The 17746-nt window shown below is 37.2% G+C and overlaps 1 protein-coding gene across 1 annotated transcript in view; it reads right to left on the reverse strand.

Moving 5' to 3' along the window:
* The window catches only part of NEK11 (NIMA related kinase 11), a 243807-nt gene extending 226173 nt beyond the window's left edge, over positions 1-17634 (reverse strand). Inside the window, 2 exon segments of the mRNA XM_028099169.2 lie at positions 14376-14644; positions 17558-17634. Coding sequence (XP_027954970.2) covers positions 14376-14545 — 170 coding nt within the window. The 5' untranslated portion in view covers positions 14546-14644; positions 17558-17634.
* Between the last annotated feature and the right edge of the window lie 112 nt (positions 17635-17746).

The raw sequence follows: 17746 nt of genomic DNA on the forward strand, positions 1-17746 counted from the left end.
AGAGACGGGACTGCCAAAAGCAGGACATGTCTCTGAAATCTCATGCTTTGTTTTTAAAATTCATGCAACAAATAGTGCCATGTTTGTCAAATGACAAATGTTCAGGATTATTCACTGCAAAGTGTTTTTAATAACAAAAGATTAAAAACAACCCAAATGTACATAAACAGGAAAGTGAATATATTATAGTATAGCTACGTAGTGGAATATACTATACAGCTGTTAAAACAAAGAATGGGAACATTTTCTAATATTAACATGGGAAAAGCTCCAAGATATTCTGGCATATGAAAAAAGCACGAAACAGAACTATGTAAAATGTGAGTTTTTATCAGAAAGGGGCAAAAATAAGAATTCCAGGGTTGCTTATATATGCACATGGCAACTCTGGAAAAATCCACAGGAAACTTTTAACAGTGGTTACCTTTTGGGGAAGAGGATGGGAACTCAGAAAATGGAGGACAGGGATGAGAAGAGACTTTGAACAATATATCTTTTTATATTTTTGAGCCATATGAATGTGTAACCTATTAAAATTACATTAAACATTTAAAAATCATGTAAATTTTTCACTCTGTGACATATTCACATCTGACCTAAAATTTTTTAAAAATATCCATACATTTTTAGAATAAACTATTCTAAACTATTATTCTAAATAAACTATTAACTAATAGTTAAACTATATCCATATTTAAATTCCTGCTTAGTGGATCATCTGGGACATCATATACATAGTTCAGTGTGAAAGACATGGGTTTAGGCCATTTAAGACTTGTTTGAACATATAGCCTTCATTCCATTTGAAGAACCAATATCAACACAAATCTGGAACCTCTACTAAAAAATGCTTGCTCAACAGTTTGGGACTTTTATCTATAAGCTGGGGTTAGAACTCTGATGCACAAAATCAGTACTAACTTACATGTGGAAGTGACCACACAGAAAATGGTACAAAACTGGGGCGCCCTGGTGGCTCAGTCGTTAGGTGTCTGCCTTCGGCTCAGGTCATGATCCCAGGATCCTGGGATCGAGCCCCGCATCGGACTCCCTGCTCCGCGGGAAGCCTGCTTCTCCCTCTCCCACTCCCCCTGCTTTGTTCCCTCTCTCGCTGTGTCTCTCTCTCTGTCAAATAAAAAAAAAGAAAAAAAAGAAAATGGCACAAAACTAAAATGGCAACCCCAAGTGTGAAGCGTCACAGATTTCTGCCCATTTTTCCATGCCAGAGTGGTCAAGGGCAAGGCAAATCCCAAGGGCAAACCTCTGCTTTACAGCCCAAAGTAAGTGGAATTTCAAACTCTCCAACTATTTTCAACATATTTTTAAAAGCTTGGTGATTATTTAAAAAAATAGGAATAATCAGTCTAGCTGCAGCCAAAAAATTTCCTATTATACTTCCTGAATACAAAAAAAAGAATAACAATTAGGCTTCTTTTGGTTATACTTTCATAGCACTTTTATTAAAATGCTTTTTATATATGTGAAAAAAATGTGCCGTTTATTTATATTAAAGTTATAGTCCAATAAACAAAATACAATACAGATATAACTCTAATGGAACAAGCAAATGCAGTATGGCTAATGTCAATAAAACATACTATAGGTACCTGCATTTTATACCCTGAAAGATACTCTGAGGACAAGTTTTGTATCCTTGTTTACTTCCTAAGAGTGGTTTAATAAACCAACAGTGCCATAAATGTCTCTGAAATTCTCTTAAACTGAAATTTTATTTCTAGGTGTAAATAAGGCCAGAATTAAAAAGATAAACAGTATGAATAGATGAACCAATACGGCACAACCAGCAGGGAGTCATCTGTTCCTGCGTTCATCGATTCTGACTCCGTTTCAGAAGGCTGTTCTCTCTGGAATCCCTTCCGAGAAACGAACAGGCAGTGGCAACAGTATGGACTTCAACCTCTCCTGCAATCTCCTGATGAGCTTCTGGATATTCATAAGTGGCAGAATGATTCCACCTTTAGGTTTGAGGTTTTATTTCGGTTGTAATAATGAGTTATGAATAATTGATCACTGGGTAATAAATTATTCAGGCAGGCACACAGTTTCCAAGGAATCCTGGAGTGAGTCTAGCTAATGGCCTAACAAAAGCCAGGGGGAGCTGCCGAGGGGACACCCCACAATTACCCCATGCTGCAGAGGCACGGGTATAGTTAGTGCCTCTCAGTGTGGGCTTTTCAATGAAGGGCCATATTAATGCCTTCTGAATTTTTATAAAATGGAAATCCCCACGGGGTACTCCAGTGTCTAAGTGTGGTTATGAAATACTGAGCCCTGAATTCTTCATCCATCAAAGGATATTTGCTATCAGCCAAGTAAAACCTTTGCTGCTGAAACTAGTGTTGAACCAAAAAACTGTAAAATCAAGAATGTATGTCTACACACACACACACACACACACGCACCTGTGTGTGTATACATATACATATACATAGTTTTCATATTATATATATACTTTTAGTATATATATAGTTTTCATATTGTATATATAGTTTATAGTATATATATATATATATATAGTTTTCTATATTATAGACATACACATGCAGAGTTTTTATGATTATGCCAGGCTAGCAAAATAATGCCAATATAAGCTTTACCTTGAGGAAATGATCTGCTTTTCTCAGTTTTCAAAAACTTTTTAATGTAATTCACCCTTATGAGCTCAAAACTCAACTTCTTTAAAGATAGTAAGACTTACTAAAAGTCTTCAGATATGTGTCAAGTCCCATCCATAACAAATATCCAAATGCTTTACTTCCCTAAGTATTGTTAAACAGCCTTGCAAATCACATCTGTCATTGATCCTTCTTATAATTTTTCCTTTGTAAAACAATTCTAAAAATAATAAAACTACTCATTAGAGCTCAATAATCATTGTACTGAAATATCTTCGAAAGAGAACATGAATTAAAAGCAGCTGACCAACAAATGGCAAATCCAATTTTGTAAAAAGTAGACTGGCTGATCTTGTCCCCAAACCCAAACTATCTGCATTTGTGCAAGGCCAATGGGATGGGCGAGAAGAGAGTGAGGCAACGGAGGGCTATTGGACCAAAAATCTTCCTCAAAGTTTCCCTGAGGGAAGGCAGGGAACCTAATTAGGTTTTTAAGGGTTTCTCCAAATTCAAACTAATAGAAAAGTGGAAATGTCAATCAAGCTTTAATGAAAATGCTGAGTGCCCACCATATATGGGAGAAGTTGAGGAAGCTGACACCCAAACAGATTCTTTTTTTTTTTTTCATTCTTATTTAAATCCAATTTAGGGAACATATACTAAAGGTAATACATGTTAGTAGGTAATGCATATTACTAAAGTTTCAGGGGTAGAATTTAGTGACTCATTGGGTGCCTATAACACCCAGACACATTCTAATCAAAGCTTTAATATTCCAAATTTTCTACTCTTAGAAATTTGGAAACCTAGAACACATGACAAGAGGATCAACATACAATTTAAACTTCTTTCCTCACTTGCTCAATAAAGGTCATGAAAAGCAAAGCCTATAATTTTTCTCTGAACTAAAAACAAGAAGACTGGTCTGAACCCAAAGATTAGAAAGCAACATTCAGCTTAAACTACCAAATTTCACAATGATTTTCACTAGTAACTGCAAAATCAACCAGTTTAATGATCTTAGAGGCTTTCATATATCATAGTCCAGGGTTTATATTTTCTAAACACATTTATTAAAGTAAAATTGATATACAGTATACTACACATATTTAATGTATATAACTTGATAAATTTTGACATACGGATATGCCCATGAAATCATCTCCACAATCATGATAATGAGCATGCCATCATCCCCAAAAGTTTCCTCATGCCCAGGGTTTGCTTTTTCAATAAGTAAAACTTCAGGTGGGTTTTTCACATAATTACTAAATAACAGCACTGCTGTACCAAGTATGTTCTACAGCATGTCAGAGGTTTCATAATTGTTCAGTCATACTTATAAGTATCAGGTAATAGGGGCCATGAAAGCAGCTGAGAAATAAAAAGGGATTGTGTTCTTGTTAAAGTATGGAATAGAAATTCAGTTCCATGGTATTTTAAAGCAATGAATGTCATATAATATTAACTGCTTATTTTTAATACTACCTGAAATTATTTACACAATACATAATTAGTGTAGCACACAAGCTACTTTTAGAACTTAGTGGTGTCAACTATGTCTATTTCCCATACAAATATAAATTTACAAATCACTAGTTCCAAAAACTAAGCTTAGGAATAACCGGCCAAGAAACTAATAGTAACGTAAGGGTTGTTTTTCTGCCCTGTTGACTTTAAGTGACTTACGTCACTCTAAATTCACTATTTAGAAATGGATGTCATGGCAACTCAACTTTTTTTCCCAGGAAAATTGGCTCAAGAGTAATGAAGTGACCCAGAAACTAATTTTAACCTGAGAGCTTTCCACCTTCTCATTTCTTTGACATTTACATTATAGATGTATCTCACTCCAAGTTCTTTAATGGTGGATGATAATCACAACTTGAATTTTCAGTTCAAAATAGTTACAAGGGTGGGTGCTAGCCAAAATTGCCCACGACTCATTGCATGTATCAAAAAAAGAAGCAGATCAATTAAGAAAGGGAAAAACTGAGAAAAGAAGATGCCTCCCTCAGCTGATCCTGTTGGAGTAAGTGATAGATACAGGGGAACCGCCTGCCATGTGTCAGGCAGAGCGCTGGGCAGCTTGACTCATCAAAAGCTATTGGAGAAAAAAGTCTACAAGAAGGCCACTTGAAAAGAACTAAAAACAAGAAGGGCTAGTTACAGGTTATACTTAAGGGTGTCATGCTTTCTTTGGGTCAAGAAATTAAAGTTAAAGATTAAATATTGAAAAATATTCTGACATCAACCATTAAAAACCCTGGATTTGGTTACTGAGGTTCCTCTGGAATCCATTAAAAACCCGCTCATCTCTCTGAAAAAAGTCCATTTTTGATTAGGGGGAAAAAGCTGAACTCTACTATACACGTAAAGTTTTGTTCTGGCATATTATTCACTCATCCTTAAAATATTTTACTTACTGGGGACACCTGGGTGGCTCAGTTGGTAAAGTATCTGCCTTCGGCTCAGGTCATGCATGATCCAAGGGCCCTGGGATTGAGTCCAGCATCGGGCTCCTTGCTCAGCAGGGAGCCTGCTTCTCCCTCTGCCTCTGCCCCTCCCCCTGCTTGTGTGCTCCCTCCCTCTCTCTCTCTCTGATAAATAAATGAAATCTTTTTTTTTAAAGATTTTTATTTATTTATCTGAGAGAGAGAGAATGAGAGATAGAGAGCATGAAAGGGAAGAGGGTCAGAGGGAGAAGCAGACTCCCCGCTGAGCAGGGAGCCCGATGCCGGACTCAATCTCGGGACTCCAGGATCATGACCTGAGCCGAAGGCAGTCGCTTAACCAACTGAGCCATCCAGGCGCCCTAAATAAAATCTTTTTTTAATAATTTCACTTACTGAGTAAATGAGACAAAATGACATTTAAAATAGTAGGCTTACACAAATCCTATATTTTAAAAAATTTGGGGTAGTCAACAATGACAATGTAAAGGGACCAGCATATCCAGTTACATTTTTAAATTATTATTTACCAAAAGAACTTAGATATCCTCCCATCTCATACATTTAAATGAATAATATTCCTTATTTTCTAGGATATTATTCAGTGTTGGCAAAACCATTAGCTTCCCTGCTCACAAATCCAACAAAATAATACATCAGAAGAACAGAGGGGGATAAGCAAAGAATTTAAAGTCTAAAAATCTAATAAATATACCATAGTAATTTGCGTACACTCTTTTCCTGTCAATAACCTATCTGTGGTATTTTCAATAATTCACTTTTATTTTCTTTCAAATAATAGCAATGCAAGAAAAAAAGCATTAAAAAAGGTTTTGTGTGTGCTGTTGTCTTCTTTCTAAATGCTTCTTGGTGAGTCAGTCTTCAAAGCAGGCTTTTTTGGCTCCTTGCCCAAGCCAAAATGAAACTGAGGGGTTCCCTGCATCCTACTCATCCTAAAATATTTTATTTATTAGTCATCTCCCATCGGTAAATATTAAAAACCAGAAAAGCAGCTCATGGCTTCTTTTATGTTAAGACATGCAACAAAGCAGCCTCAGGAAAATGTAAATCATTTACCCCAAAATGTAGACTTCATTACCATGATTGAGATAAATCAAAGTAACTGTGCACCCTTGCATTTTATTCTTTTTCCTTTCTATCTCCCAAACCTTAAATGTTGTAAGATGGCCAGAAGCTCAGGAGCTTGACTTTATTACAGACAGAGAATTGGCAAAGCCCACAGTGAAGTCCAAGTTCAAATTAACCCTTCCCACATTTACCTAAGAGGAACCAATGCACAAGATCCTCCAGAACATGAGCTGTTTTAAAAGAAATTTTAATATGCTTTCATATTATAATCTCTCTTAAAAGATCAAAGATTTTAAGGGAAAAAGACCTAGTTATTACAATGAAAACTGTTTTCTGGGAGGGCAAAATGGAAAGAAATCATTAGTTTCCTCCAAATTGTTTTCATAAGTCCACTGCATAACCACTGAATCCTATTAAACTAACTCAGCCTACTCAATAACCTGGTCCTCCCATCCCAGATACCCACTGGAGAGAACACCTGGTCATAATATAGAAATAACAGCTTTAATAAGAGTACATAAAATGGGCTCAAAGTCGGACTCATTAAATCTACTAATGTTTTGTTTAGAATGAGTCAAAACTGAAAGTAAGGATATGTTAAAATGATTAAATCAGACAGAAATCCATAAATAGGTGTTAGTAGGTGCAGTATATATAAGTACTAGCTTTGCTAAAGGCTATTAAATTAACAGAAAATTACTCTCACATTCTGAGTCACTGGAAGCTTGTTTCAAATATTATAAAAATCTACGTATTCTGGTAAGAACTACTACTCATTTTTAATTATTTTTTACACTGTCAGGCTACTATAATCAATTTATTAATTCGCTAAGAGGAAAAATGTCCTTTTTTATAAACAGTGAAATCTTATACACAGAAAGGAAGGCTTTTCACGTTCATTTCATACAATATAAAAACTGATTTCTCTACTTCTCACTGTGTCAGAAATAAATTTGAAAATGGATGAAGGCTTTTTTTTTCTAATTACAACTGAGCAGGTCAGCAAATGTGGTCATAATTCATAACTTGCCCAAATATGCTTCAGTTGAATGGCACAGAATGCCCATCACTTCTCAGTGATTGAAGCTTGGTTCTTCATTAGTTTTCCAGGGCTATACCACTGTCAGAAAGCATATGCTGGAACAATCATTATATTAAATCTCTGAGCATGCTAAAAAGTACAATACTTTTTTTACCTCTACTTCAAAAAGGTTACCAGAATCAACACATCCAACAAGAGGGAGCTAACTGATATCAATGCCATACTGTGGACTATTATGCGAGCATTTACAATGACACTTTAAAGAGTACTTAATAAGATGGGAAAACATCTATATTTTAGTGCTTAAAAAAAAAAGATGCAAAATTATACATAAACTGAATGGAACTGTTCTGCCACCCTTTTGTCTAGTTCAGTGGTCCTCACAGTATAGTCCGCAGGCCAGCTGGTAGAGATGCAAATTCCCAGGCCCCACCCAGACTTGCTAAATCAGAAACTCTGGGAGTAGAGCCCAGAAACCTGCATTTTAACAGCCCTCCAGGCAATTCTGATGAAAAAAATAAAGTGAGAAAACCACTGGCTGGTTCTTAATCATCCTTCAGATCTTGGCCGAAACAACACATTCTCAGGAAGCCTTGCCTCATCCAGCGCCATGCTGCTTACATGGGTCTATCATTCCTCATAGCAACCAAGACTTTCCTTTTACAGTGGCTACAGTGAGTGGCTTATAATTACTTTTACTCTTATGATTATACAATTAGTGTTCTTCTCTCCCACTAGACCAGATATTCTAAAGCCTAGCTGCACATTCAAATCACCTGGAAGCTCTCAAAAATCCAGAGGCCTGGGGTGCAGCCCAACTAAAACAACGTACTGGGGTATGACTTGAACATGTATTTTTAAAATACTGTGATTCCATTCTTTGGCCAAGGTTGAGAACCACCAGACTCTATGAAGAGCAGGTGATTAGCAAATACTGATCAACGGTCATTGAATGAACATGTGGAGTTTGTTTGTTTGTTTACTCTATGGGTGTTTTGTTTTTTTTATCTTACGCATGGTACAAAATTCCAAATGTACAAAAAGCGTTCAGTGAAAAGTAAGTCTCCTTCACTCATCTTCCCTTGCTTCTCTGAGGCAACCACTGCGACCAATGCCATATGTTTTCTTAGAAGAGTGAATAAATATTTGTCAACACATAGAGAAAACACCAGAAGCTGGGTGGCAGAATTATAGATTATTTTCCTGCTTTATGCACACCTGCACTTTTTATAAAATGTATGCACATTACTTTCATTACAGGAAAAGGAGGTACCCTAAAGATAACTGAACGTATGTGCATCCAGAGCTATTCAGGAGATACACTCCGGGTCTGACAGTTATGAGAAAAATGTTCACTTTGGAACGATGTTCTCTGTCATGAGGAAGAGATCATTTATTTGGCTTAAGCAAATAGTCTAATTATTCCCCCTACTGATTAGATATTCAGCTTCTCCAGAACTCGCATCAGAAAATGGTGGAAGGGCACATGAAAAGAGATACTATTCATTCTAGGCCCTGAATTAAAAAAATGTCATCATGGGTGCCTGGGTGGCTCAGTAGGTTAAGCGTCTGCCTTCAGCTCAGGTCATGATCCCAACGTCCTGGAATCGAGCCCCGCATTGGGCTCCCTGCTCAGTGGGGAAGACTACTTCTCCCTCTCTCTCTGCCTGCCACTCCCCCCTGCTTGTACTTTCTCTCTGTCAAATAAATAAATAAAATCCTTTAAAAAAATGCCATCATGATTTATAGATCTGTCTTGTCTGAATTTAGTTAACATGAGCCCCTACCAACACTGACCATCTTTAGGTATATTAAGGTGAAAAGCTGAAGACTGGATTCTACTGTGGTGGTTTAAAGATGGTTCTGTCCTTCAAAGATCCTGACCCCCTTGGCTCCAGCCCCATAGATGACTGTACCTCAACAGAACATTCTGGAACTAGGACATAAGTCTAAGATGCTCTCAGGAGAGACTGGGCTTAAGAGAGCTATCTGACAATAATGGACCCAGACTGTCATGGGTTTTTATTTATTTTTATTATTGTTGTTGCCCCTTTATGACTTTTTACCTCCCTTACTCTTAAGGTCTAAGGACCTCTCCCCTCTGGTGTCAGTGTGGCTAATTCTAGCAGCAATTCTTAGCCTCCTCTCCTCCATTCTGTTTCTGTGGCTGGGTGGGAAATCTGCCTGTTAGGACTTGTAAAAATCTGCTCTACTACAGGCCCAGAAGCTCTCCCAGGAGGCAGGGGCCCAGGTTTGAGGACACTTCTCTAAGGATTGGTAACTCTTCTGATTTAACTCTAGTCCTTATCTCATGCTGTAGACATTTGATATTGAGAAGAAATGCTCTGTGGAGAGAGAAAGTATTTCCATGTTAACCATGCTGACCATACTTAGGCAAAGGCCAATGTGTAGGTACAGTGTTAAAGAAGGAAATATTTGGATATTTACAGGGACAGGACTAAGGGGGAAAAAATGAAAGCTCTTGATAATGCACCGAAACTAGTAAAATAAAGACCATAGGTAGCTAGGAAGGGATCTGGACAGTGGCCAACATCTCTGAGAGCAACCTGCCACACAGATGTTTAAACATTACACTGTTTGCTAGTTGTTTTATGTAAAGCAAAGGTTTAATACATAAATACTTAAAAGTTGACAAACTAAAAGACTACAGCATCAAATCAACTCTAAATAATAATGTCACTGTATTTTAAGCTGGTGAAATTTAAAACACCATTATAACCAGAATTCTATGCTGATAAGATGAATGTTGAAATTCATTGCAACTGTGGCCATTAATCATGTATAAGTAATCACGTGCAGTTTAATAATGCATCTTAGGGTAAGCCTACTTCCTTAACATCTCTTTTCTACTGAGTTACATGCACTATGCTAAGGGCCAAAGAATTTCTTAGCTCATCCAAATCTATGGGTTTGCTTAAAAAAAGAGTCTGACAGCTTAACCAAAATATAAAATTATGAAGTAGAATTAGAACAGTATTTACGAATATGAGTTAACATTATCATATCCTTACATTTATTAGACCAGAGTTTCTATAATTATGAAAGAATATATTCCCAAATATTGTTTCGTAAATTTCATGATGCAGAATAAAAAAACCTCTATGCCATTCAATACTCATTTTAAATTAAATTTTATTCTACTGTGAACTAAAAAAGGAATGCCAGATCTTTATGCCAAAAAGAAGACTCTCACTAAACACACATTAATCAAATGTCATGCCTGTAGCTTTTTTCTAATCCCATAGCTAATGCAGAAAGTCAATAAAAATATAAAGGAATGTGGTACTTGCATTGTAATTAAAAAATGCACAAATTCACAGTGTATGAAAAATGTCAATGGTAGAGTGCTGCCCCCAAGTGGCATAATGATAAATTGCAATACTCTGATGGAAAAGAATAGCTATTCCTATTTCTCAATAGCTATTTCCTATTTCTTTGATTAAATCTAAAAATGCATATTACATAAACTTAGATTTCACATGGGCTATTAATAAGTGTCCTATAGACCATCTCCCGACTCATGGTATATCCAAGTCACTCTTTTAACTAGGGATACCAAGACATAGTCTGGTATATAAGGTTATGATACACTTTCCTTATAATCTCAAAAGATTAGGGGTGTGGAGTCAGATCTACTCTGATCTATTAAGGGAACAGCATTCAAAACATCATAGAAATCTTTTTAGAAAGTATTATTTTCTACCCATCTCGGACATTAACCAATTCCCTATGTTTATGGCCTAATATGTAAAGCACGATTTAAAACCTTATCTAATCAAATTGCTTGGCGAATGGGTGGTACTAATTAATGTGCTTTGCTCACAAATTGAAGATTCAACTGTCAACACTCTGGGGAAAGAATCTAAAAAAATATGAGTTTAATTTTCTGCTTCTGTACATGTATTAAACATAATCACTGATGAGCTGCTATTTTATGTAGCTAAAAGGTAAACATTCTGAGGATCAGTTGCTTTTGGACAGTCATAGAGATAAAAAAAGAAGAGATGACAACAGAATTGCTACAATCTCAAGAAAGATCCCTGAATAAGATTTTAAAATCACATGCTTGAGATCAGATTGCTTTGAGAGATTTCTCTCTTAAAAGTAGAATGCAAAAGAAAAACTTCCACTTAATAGAGAGTGCCAAATGCAGTTATTGGGTGGTGACTAGACAAAGTTTTATTAGGCTTCCTTTAATTATTCCTTTAACTTGGATTATTTACAAATAAAATGAATCTCAACTGCTATTGAATGATATCCATAAGGTAATATGATAATATTCTATATTTTATACAACTATTTACAAATAAATTTTTATCTATTTATAAGTACATCTTATATTTATATATTATGTAATCTTTATTATATAATTATCTATTTATCTTGATGTCTTATACATATAGATAGATAGATATCTTATTTAACCCTATTACAATCCTATGAAGTATTACATCCATCTTACAGATAAGAAAACTAAAGCTCAGATTAGGAAACTGCATAACCTTAATCTTATAGTTAAGAACAAGACTGGCGGTGTTATGCACAAACAATGAATCATGGAACACTACATCAAAAACTAATGCTGTAATGTATGGTGATTAATATAACAATAAAAAATTTAAAAAAATTAAAAATAAAAAGAACAAGAGTGGCTTTACATCTTGACCTGTTCACCTCCAAAGCCTGTGGTCTTAACTGTGACAAGTTACAGCCTTCCTTCTAGCATTCTAGGATTTTGTGAGCAGCCATAGCCATGATTCTTCATGATTTTAGCAGTGAGTTCTAAAATCAATTGATCTAAAATCAAATGTCTACAAAGACAGGCAGGTAGTAGAAAGGTGTGATACAGCTGCGTATAAGAGACAGTGAAGAGTAGCAGCACGTGGCTAATTAAAGAGCACAGGGTCTAACTAAAGGGGGTGGCTGCTACCCACCTCCAGCCCATATGTTAGCAAATGTCACCAAATCTTTTGGTTTGTATTTTTCCCCAAGAGAAATGAAAAGCTCGATTTTTACAACACTGCCCTTTTAAAATACTAGCAACTAATTTAGACTAAAAAAGAAACACTATTCAGGCCAAACAAAAAACATCTGAAGGCTAAACGTAGCCTGTGTGTAATATGTTGTAGAGATTCTGATGATGATTCTTTTTCAAGAGATTCTACACTAGACTTCGTGGTATCAAATAATTTATCAATTATCCTCATTATTGGATTCATTCCACACACCTAGGCTTCATCTGCCATATTCAGCTCAAGTTAGGTATTTTCAGAGTAGTAGTGCAAGTACAGGAAAAGTTATTGACAAATCACTTCCCAGCCAACCAGCCCCTTCCTCTCTCATTTCTCTCCCCCTGCCCCCCCCAACACCTACACACTTTACTCACCCACCATCTCAAGTCTGAAGCTTTTAAGTTTGGTCTTCATATATATTATTTTGTATCCCTTTGTTCAACTTTTTAGCCCTCCTGTGAATTCTCTTAAAATTCTTCACATTCCTCACTCACTGAAGAAACCAAAATTAGATATAGTCTTTATGATCGGGGTGGAAGCAGAAAAATGTTCACCTTTAGCCCAGGGGCTGGCCTATAGCCTGCATAGTTTCAATAAAGATAAAATACATACTGGCTGCCACATTCTTTTTTTTTTTTTTATCTTGCAAAAGTAGTTTTACAAGTAGAAATTCAAAGAAAACGTTTATGATCTAATGCTCCCTGAACATCCCCTCCCCCTTGAGCACTAACCATAAAACCACCAGCTTCATACAGTAATGTGCAGCTCTTTCAGCCCACAGGTCCTAACCCTGTGCTATAATAAAAGCACCTTTTTGCACCAAAAATGTCTCAAGAATTCTTGACCATTTGCTTCTGGCCCCACATCACTTACAATGCGACTTTTACACGTTCTGGGTCAGATTTAGGTTTTACTCTCAATGTTTCCATAAAGGTACTCTAGTAATTTTCAGAAATTTATCATCCTATTCTACATGGCTGGAATCATACTTCTAGGATTTACGGAGAAGAATTCTTTTTGATAGGAGTCATGAAGCATGCTCTAAGGACACCAGAAAAGTGCCAGCACTGTCACTATTCTTCACGTAGGAATTTATTGAAAACTATGAATTCTAGATAATTACTTTTTAAACTTCTGGATATAGAGACCATTTAAAAAGTTGATTTTGAAAATAAAATAGTAGCATCAACATTTACCTTTATAATTCCTATGTAATGTTAAGAAGTAGAACATGTTTATCACATTGATTTTAAAGCCAATGGGCAGAAGCTGAAAGAATTTAGAGTAGCCTCAAAACCTCTGAAAAAAAGAATAGATTATGGGATGGAAGTCTATTCTTCTGGAGTTAAGGGCTGATGTCTTGGATCATTCTTCCTTCTGCTTTCTATTTTTCCTGTGTTTCTGATGTACAAGTTTCTCATCTGAACTTCAATTCCAACTAACTTTTCACTGTAGCAAATTCAAACAACTTCAAGCTAGAAAGGAAGATTCATCCTTATCATACCAACCAACAGCATTATGAGTTTTTCTCTAGTATGAAAGTTTAAGGGTCCGATCAAAATCAAAGAAAAGGAAGTAACAAGAGGGTCCTCAATATTATTAAGCTAATTTTAGATGGAGCCCCTGTTTGGTTTAAATGTCTAATTTGTGAGCTGTATGACTATAGGCTTTGAAAAATTCCTTCATAGAAGCAAAAAAAATTAATACCATATTTCCCTTAGTACACCCCATTCACCTCTAGTATGAATTACCATTTATTTGCATTTCATAACATTTTTAAAATTGCCATGATTATAAACAATTCTTACTTTCTCATTCAAGAAGTCCCAATCAAGTTAAGTGGAAGCGATGTTGTAATTGAGACTCTGGGATGCATAAAAATAATATTTTCACTTCATCTATCCCATTTCCCTTTTCTAGGTCATTTGGGTACCTCACTCACCTGCTGAAATGCTTTTAAAAATCTTATCTGAAGACACCATTCAAGAAGCTTTTCTTTCGCTTACTAAATTCTTAGAATCTTAAATGCAAAGAGCAAATGGTTACTCCATGTTCTTAATCAGCTAAGAGCTACACATACAGGGCAGCCAACTCAAAATTTGTATGAAGTATTTTTACTTACAATTCCTCTCCTTGTTTTGCTTTCTTGTCTGAAACCAGATAGACAGTTCCAAAACTTCCACTACCAAGTTTTTGTTGAAGCACATATCTTCTTGCAATCAAGGTCTTTGGATAAGTAGAAATGGCTATTGATCCATTCGCACACTTAGCAGCCTCTTGGAATTTCAGCATTGCTCCAAACAAGAGAGAACTGGCTTATTTGTATATAGAAATTTAACATTCAAGTCTCCTAGAAGATGGCCAAATTCATCCAAGTAGCTTCGGTCAATCCTTTAAAAGTGAAAAGACCAGAGATCAGGTCTAAAGAATGCTGAAGTATTCCTAACAATAGGTGTTAAGTTTTTGACATTGATACCTGCACCTTGAATAGTGGATTCAATGACACCATATTTAAAGACTTGAGAGAAAAATGTTAAAAGGTAGTGATACTGGCAGATTCTAGTAGAAGACAGTCTTTCCACAAGAAAAGAGCCTTCCCTGGGGTGCCTGGGGGGCTCAGTTGTTAAGCATCTGCCTTCGACTCAGGTCCTGATCCCAAGGTCCTGGGATCAAGCCCCGCATCGGGCTCCCTGCTCAGCGGGAAGCCTGCTTCTCCCTCTCCCACTCCCCCTGCTTGTGTTCCCTCTCTCGCTCTCTCCCTCTCTCTGTCAAATGAATAAATAAAGTCTTAAAAAAAAAAAAGGAGAGAGCCTTCCCTCATATATCCAAATATGGCAAAAGTGAGTTACAGTTAAACAATCTGTTTAAGATTTATACTCCCCACCTACTTCTTAAAAAAATCCAAATATAAGAACACTATAATTTCCTTAAATTTATACATTTGCATTAATCTTTTTGTAATTCTTCCCACCTTATGTCTGTTTTGATTAACAAATAGTGAGTTCGGATTAAACTAGAAATTAGCATAGAATTTTTTCTGTAGGCATTAAACCATGGTATTTGCATTTATTAGAAGAGATGTGAAGAGGAATAAAGATTTCAGAATTTTTTTCCCATCCTAAACAAATTCTGGTCCAGTTTCTGAAGTTATTATACACACTGTGTATAGAGTAATCACTCTGGATTGGAAACAAGAAGTGTGCAAATGCGGTTCAAACCACAAATTGTATTTTATGATAGTTGAATATAAATGTGTTGTAATTCCTCAAGGAACTATAAATATACAGCAGGATTATGAAAAGTAGGACTGCTTCATATGAGTGTATGCCCAGTAAAATCACTTTTATTTCATCAAAATGTAAAATGTTTTGTTAGTTATCATGAAAAGTGGGTTTTGTTTAAAATCTAAGAAAACATGATTTTAAATTGAAGACTGCCTATGCCTTGGAGTCAAGTTCCCATATTCAACTATTCCAAAGCTCTAACACAAAAACTTATTGTGTATAATGATAAAACAAGATGCTATCTGTGTAGTTTGGGGTATAGGAACAACAAGCTTCACATGGTGGTGACAATTACAAAAATCCTCAAATTTAAGCATAAACAGTAAATGTCCATTTACAGCATTTTTCTTCTTGAAATAATGCATTAATCAGTTAAGTTTTACCTGATGCCAGTGAGAAGTATTCTAGTAACCAGCCTTAAAAAAAAAAAATTAAAAAGAGGGGTGTGCCTTGCTGGTTCAGTGGGTAGAGCATGCCACTCTTGATATCGGAGTTGTGCGTTTGAGCCCCATGTCAGGTGTGGAGATTACTTAAAAATAAAACCTTAAAAAAAGGGAAGAAAGAAACCAAATCATCTGGTGGCTATGAGCTCACACTAAACAACAACAGCATTGGGTTGGAACTTCAGAGCTGGGGCCCATACCTCAAAACCTCTGAATAAATAAAAAATTATGTCAGAATATCAAGATCACAGAAAATACTAGTGGAATCTACTATTGAAAAAACAACTGGAGAGCAGGCCTCTATATGTGTATTTTGTCTGCTTTCTGTGCTCCCATAAAAGTGCTACTTTCTGGCCAAATTAAGGTGTTAAGAAAAATATATGGACTGAGCCTTTTCAACCGAAAAGAACCCTTCCGATCACCCAGTAATTTTCCTTATTTTAGGGATGAGATAACGTTTAGTGAAGGACAGAACAGTTCTGAGAAGTCCAATCTTCCATGGACTCCTATTTGTAAATGAGCTTTTATTTTTTTTAATAACGTTTATTTTTTAATATTTTATTTATTCATGAGATAGCGAGGCAGAGGGAGAAGTAGGCTCCCAAAGAGCAGGGAGCCCAATGCGGGACTCGATCCCAGGACTCTGGGATCATGACCGAAGGCAGACGCTTAACCATCTGAGCCACCCAGGCGCCCTGTAAAGGAGCTTTTAAACCCAGCAATGTCATCTACGCAGTCTGGCCAGGCCCTCAGAGTACTTTGGGACTAGGTTCCCAGACTCAGCCCTGCCACCCCCTTCCCCAGTCCACCTTTAGGCCATCGACTCCATTAATCGGCTCTGTGCAACCACAGAGCTACCCTAGTAGGTCACCTGCCATCTAGATTCTAGAACTATCTGTTCATTTGTCAACGTTCCCTCGCCCCCACCTCATGAAGGTTGTGAATGAAGTTGAGCGTCAGGAACACACCCTATCTTTGTATCCTTGGCTCCCGTCACAGAGTGGGTGTTCTATACGGTTTGTTAAGGCAAACAAGCGTCCAGCAGACCGACTGTTGCCCAAAGGAGGGGAAAAAAGGGGGGGGGGGTGGTGAGAGGAGGGAAGAGAAGATTTATAAAGTTGGATGGGCACCGTGAGAAAGGTGAGAGGTTACCTCCTGCAAACTGACCCTTGGAGGTAAAACTAGCTGGTTGGGGGCAAAAGGCAAGGGAAGGAGAGTGTATCACAGGTTGAAGTCAAGTAGTTCTCTCACTGGTAATAAATGAGAGGAAGCAAATTTGACACCAGATTCTGCTAAAGTAGAACGCTAACCTTAAAGGTCTAACGAACATTCCTTGCCTCAACTACTTTAAAAAAAAAAATTACATTTTCGCAAAGCGGGTTAACCTATATGGAGAAGGCGCCGGCAACACTGATTCTCCGGAGACTGGATCAGACCCGGGAGGAAAGGAGCTGAGGGAAGTGAAGGCATGAAGGCCCACTGATGCGGATCCCGGCTGGGGCAGCCTGAAGCCATCACCTTCCCCCGCTTTGGGGAGCCCGGCACGCCCCGAGGAGCGCCCTTCGCCTTTCGCATACCTTTCGGTGTCGAGGGCTGAGGAGCGGCGGCCGGGACACGCCCACAGTCCCACCAGTAATTGGGACGTATGTTGGGCAGGTCTCACGTAGGTGCAGCCGAGCCGCCGAGCTCCAGGACCTCCCGGCACGGCTGTTGGGCGCCGTTGCCAGGGAGACAGCGTGGGGCATGCTGGGAAGCCTGAGCGAGGC

Source organism: Eumetopias jubatus, unplaced genomic scaffold, assembly GCF_037043125.1.
Source record: "Eumetopias jubatus isolate StellerSeaLion01/CBP00866 unplaced genomic scaffold, mEumJub1_p1.0 scaffold_1, whole genome shotgun sequence".
Classification (NCBI taxonomy): Eukaryota; Metazoa; Chordata; class Mammalia; order Carnivora; family Otariidae; genus Eumetopias; species Eumetopias jubatus.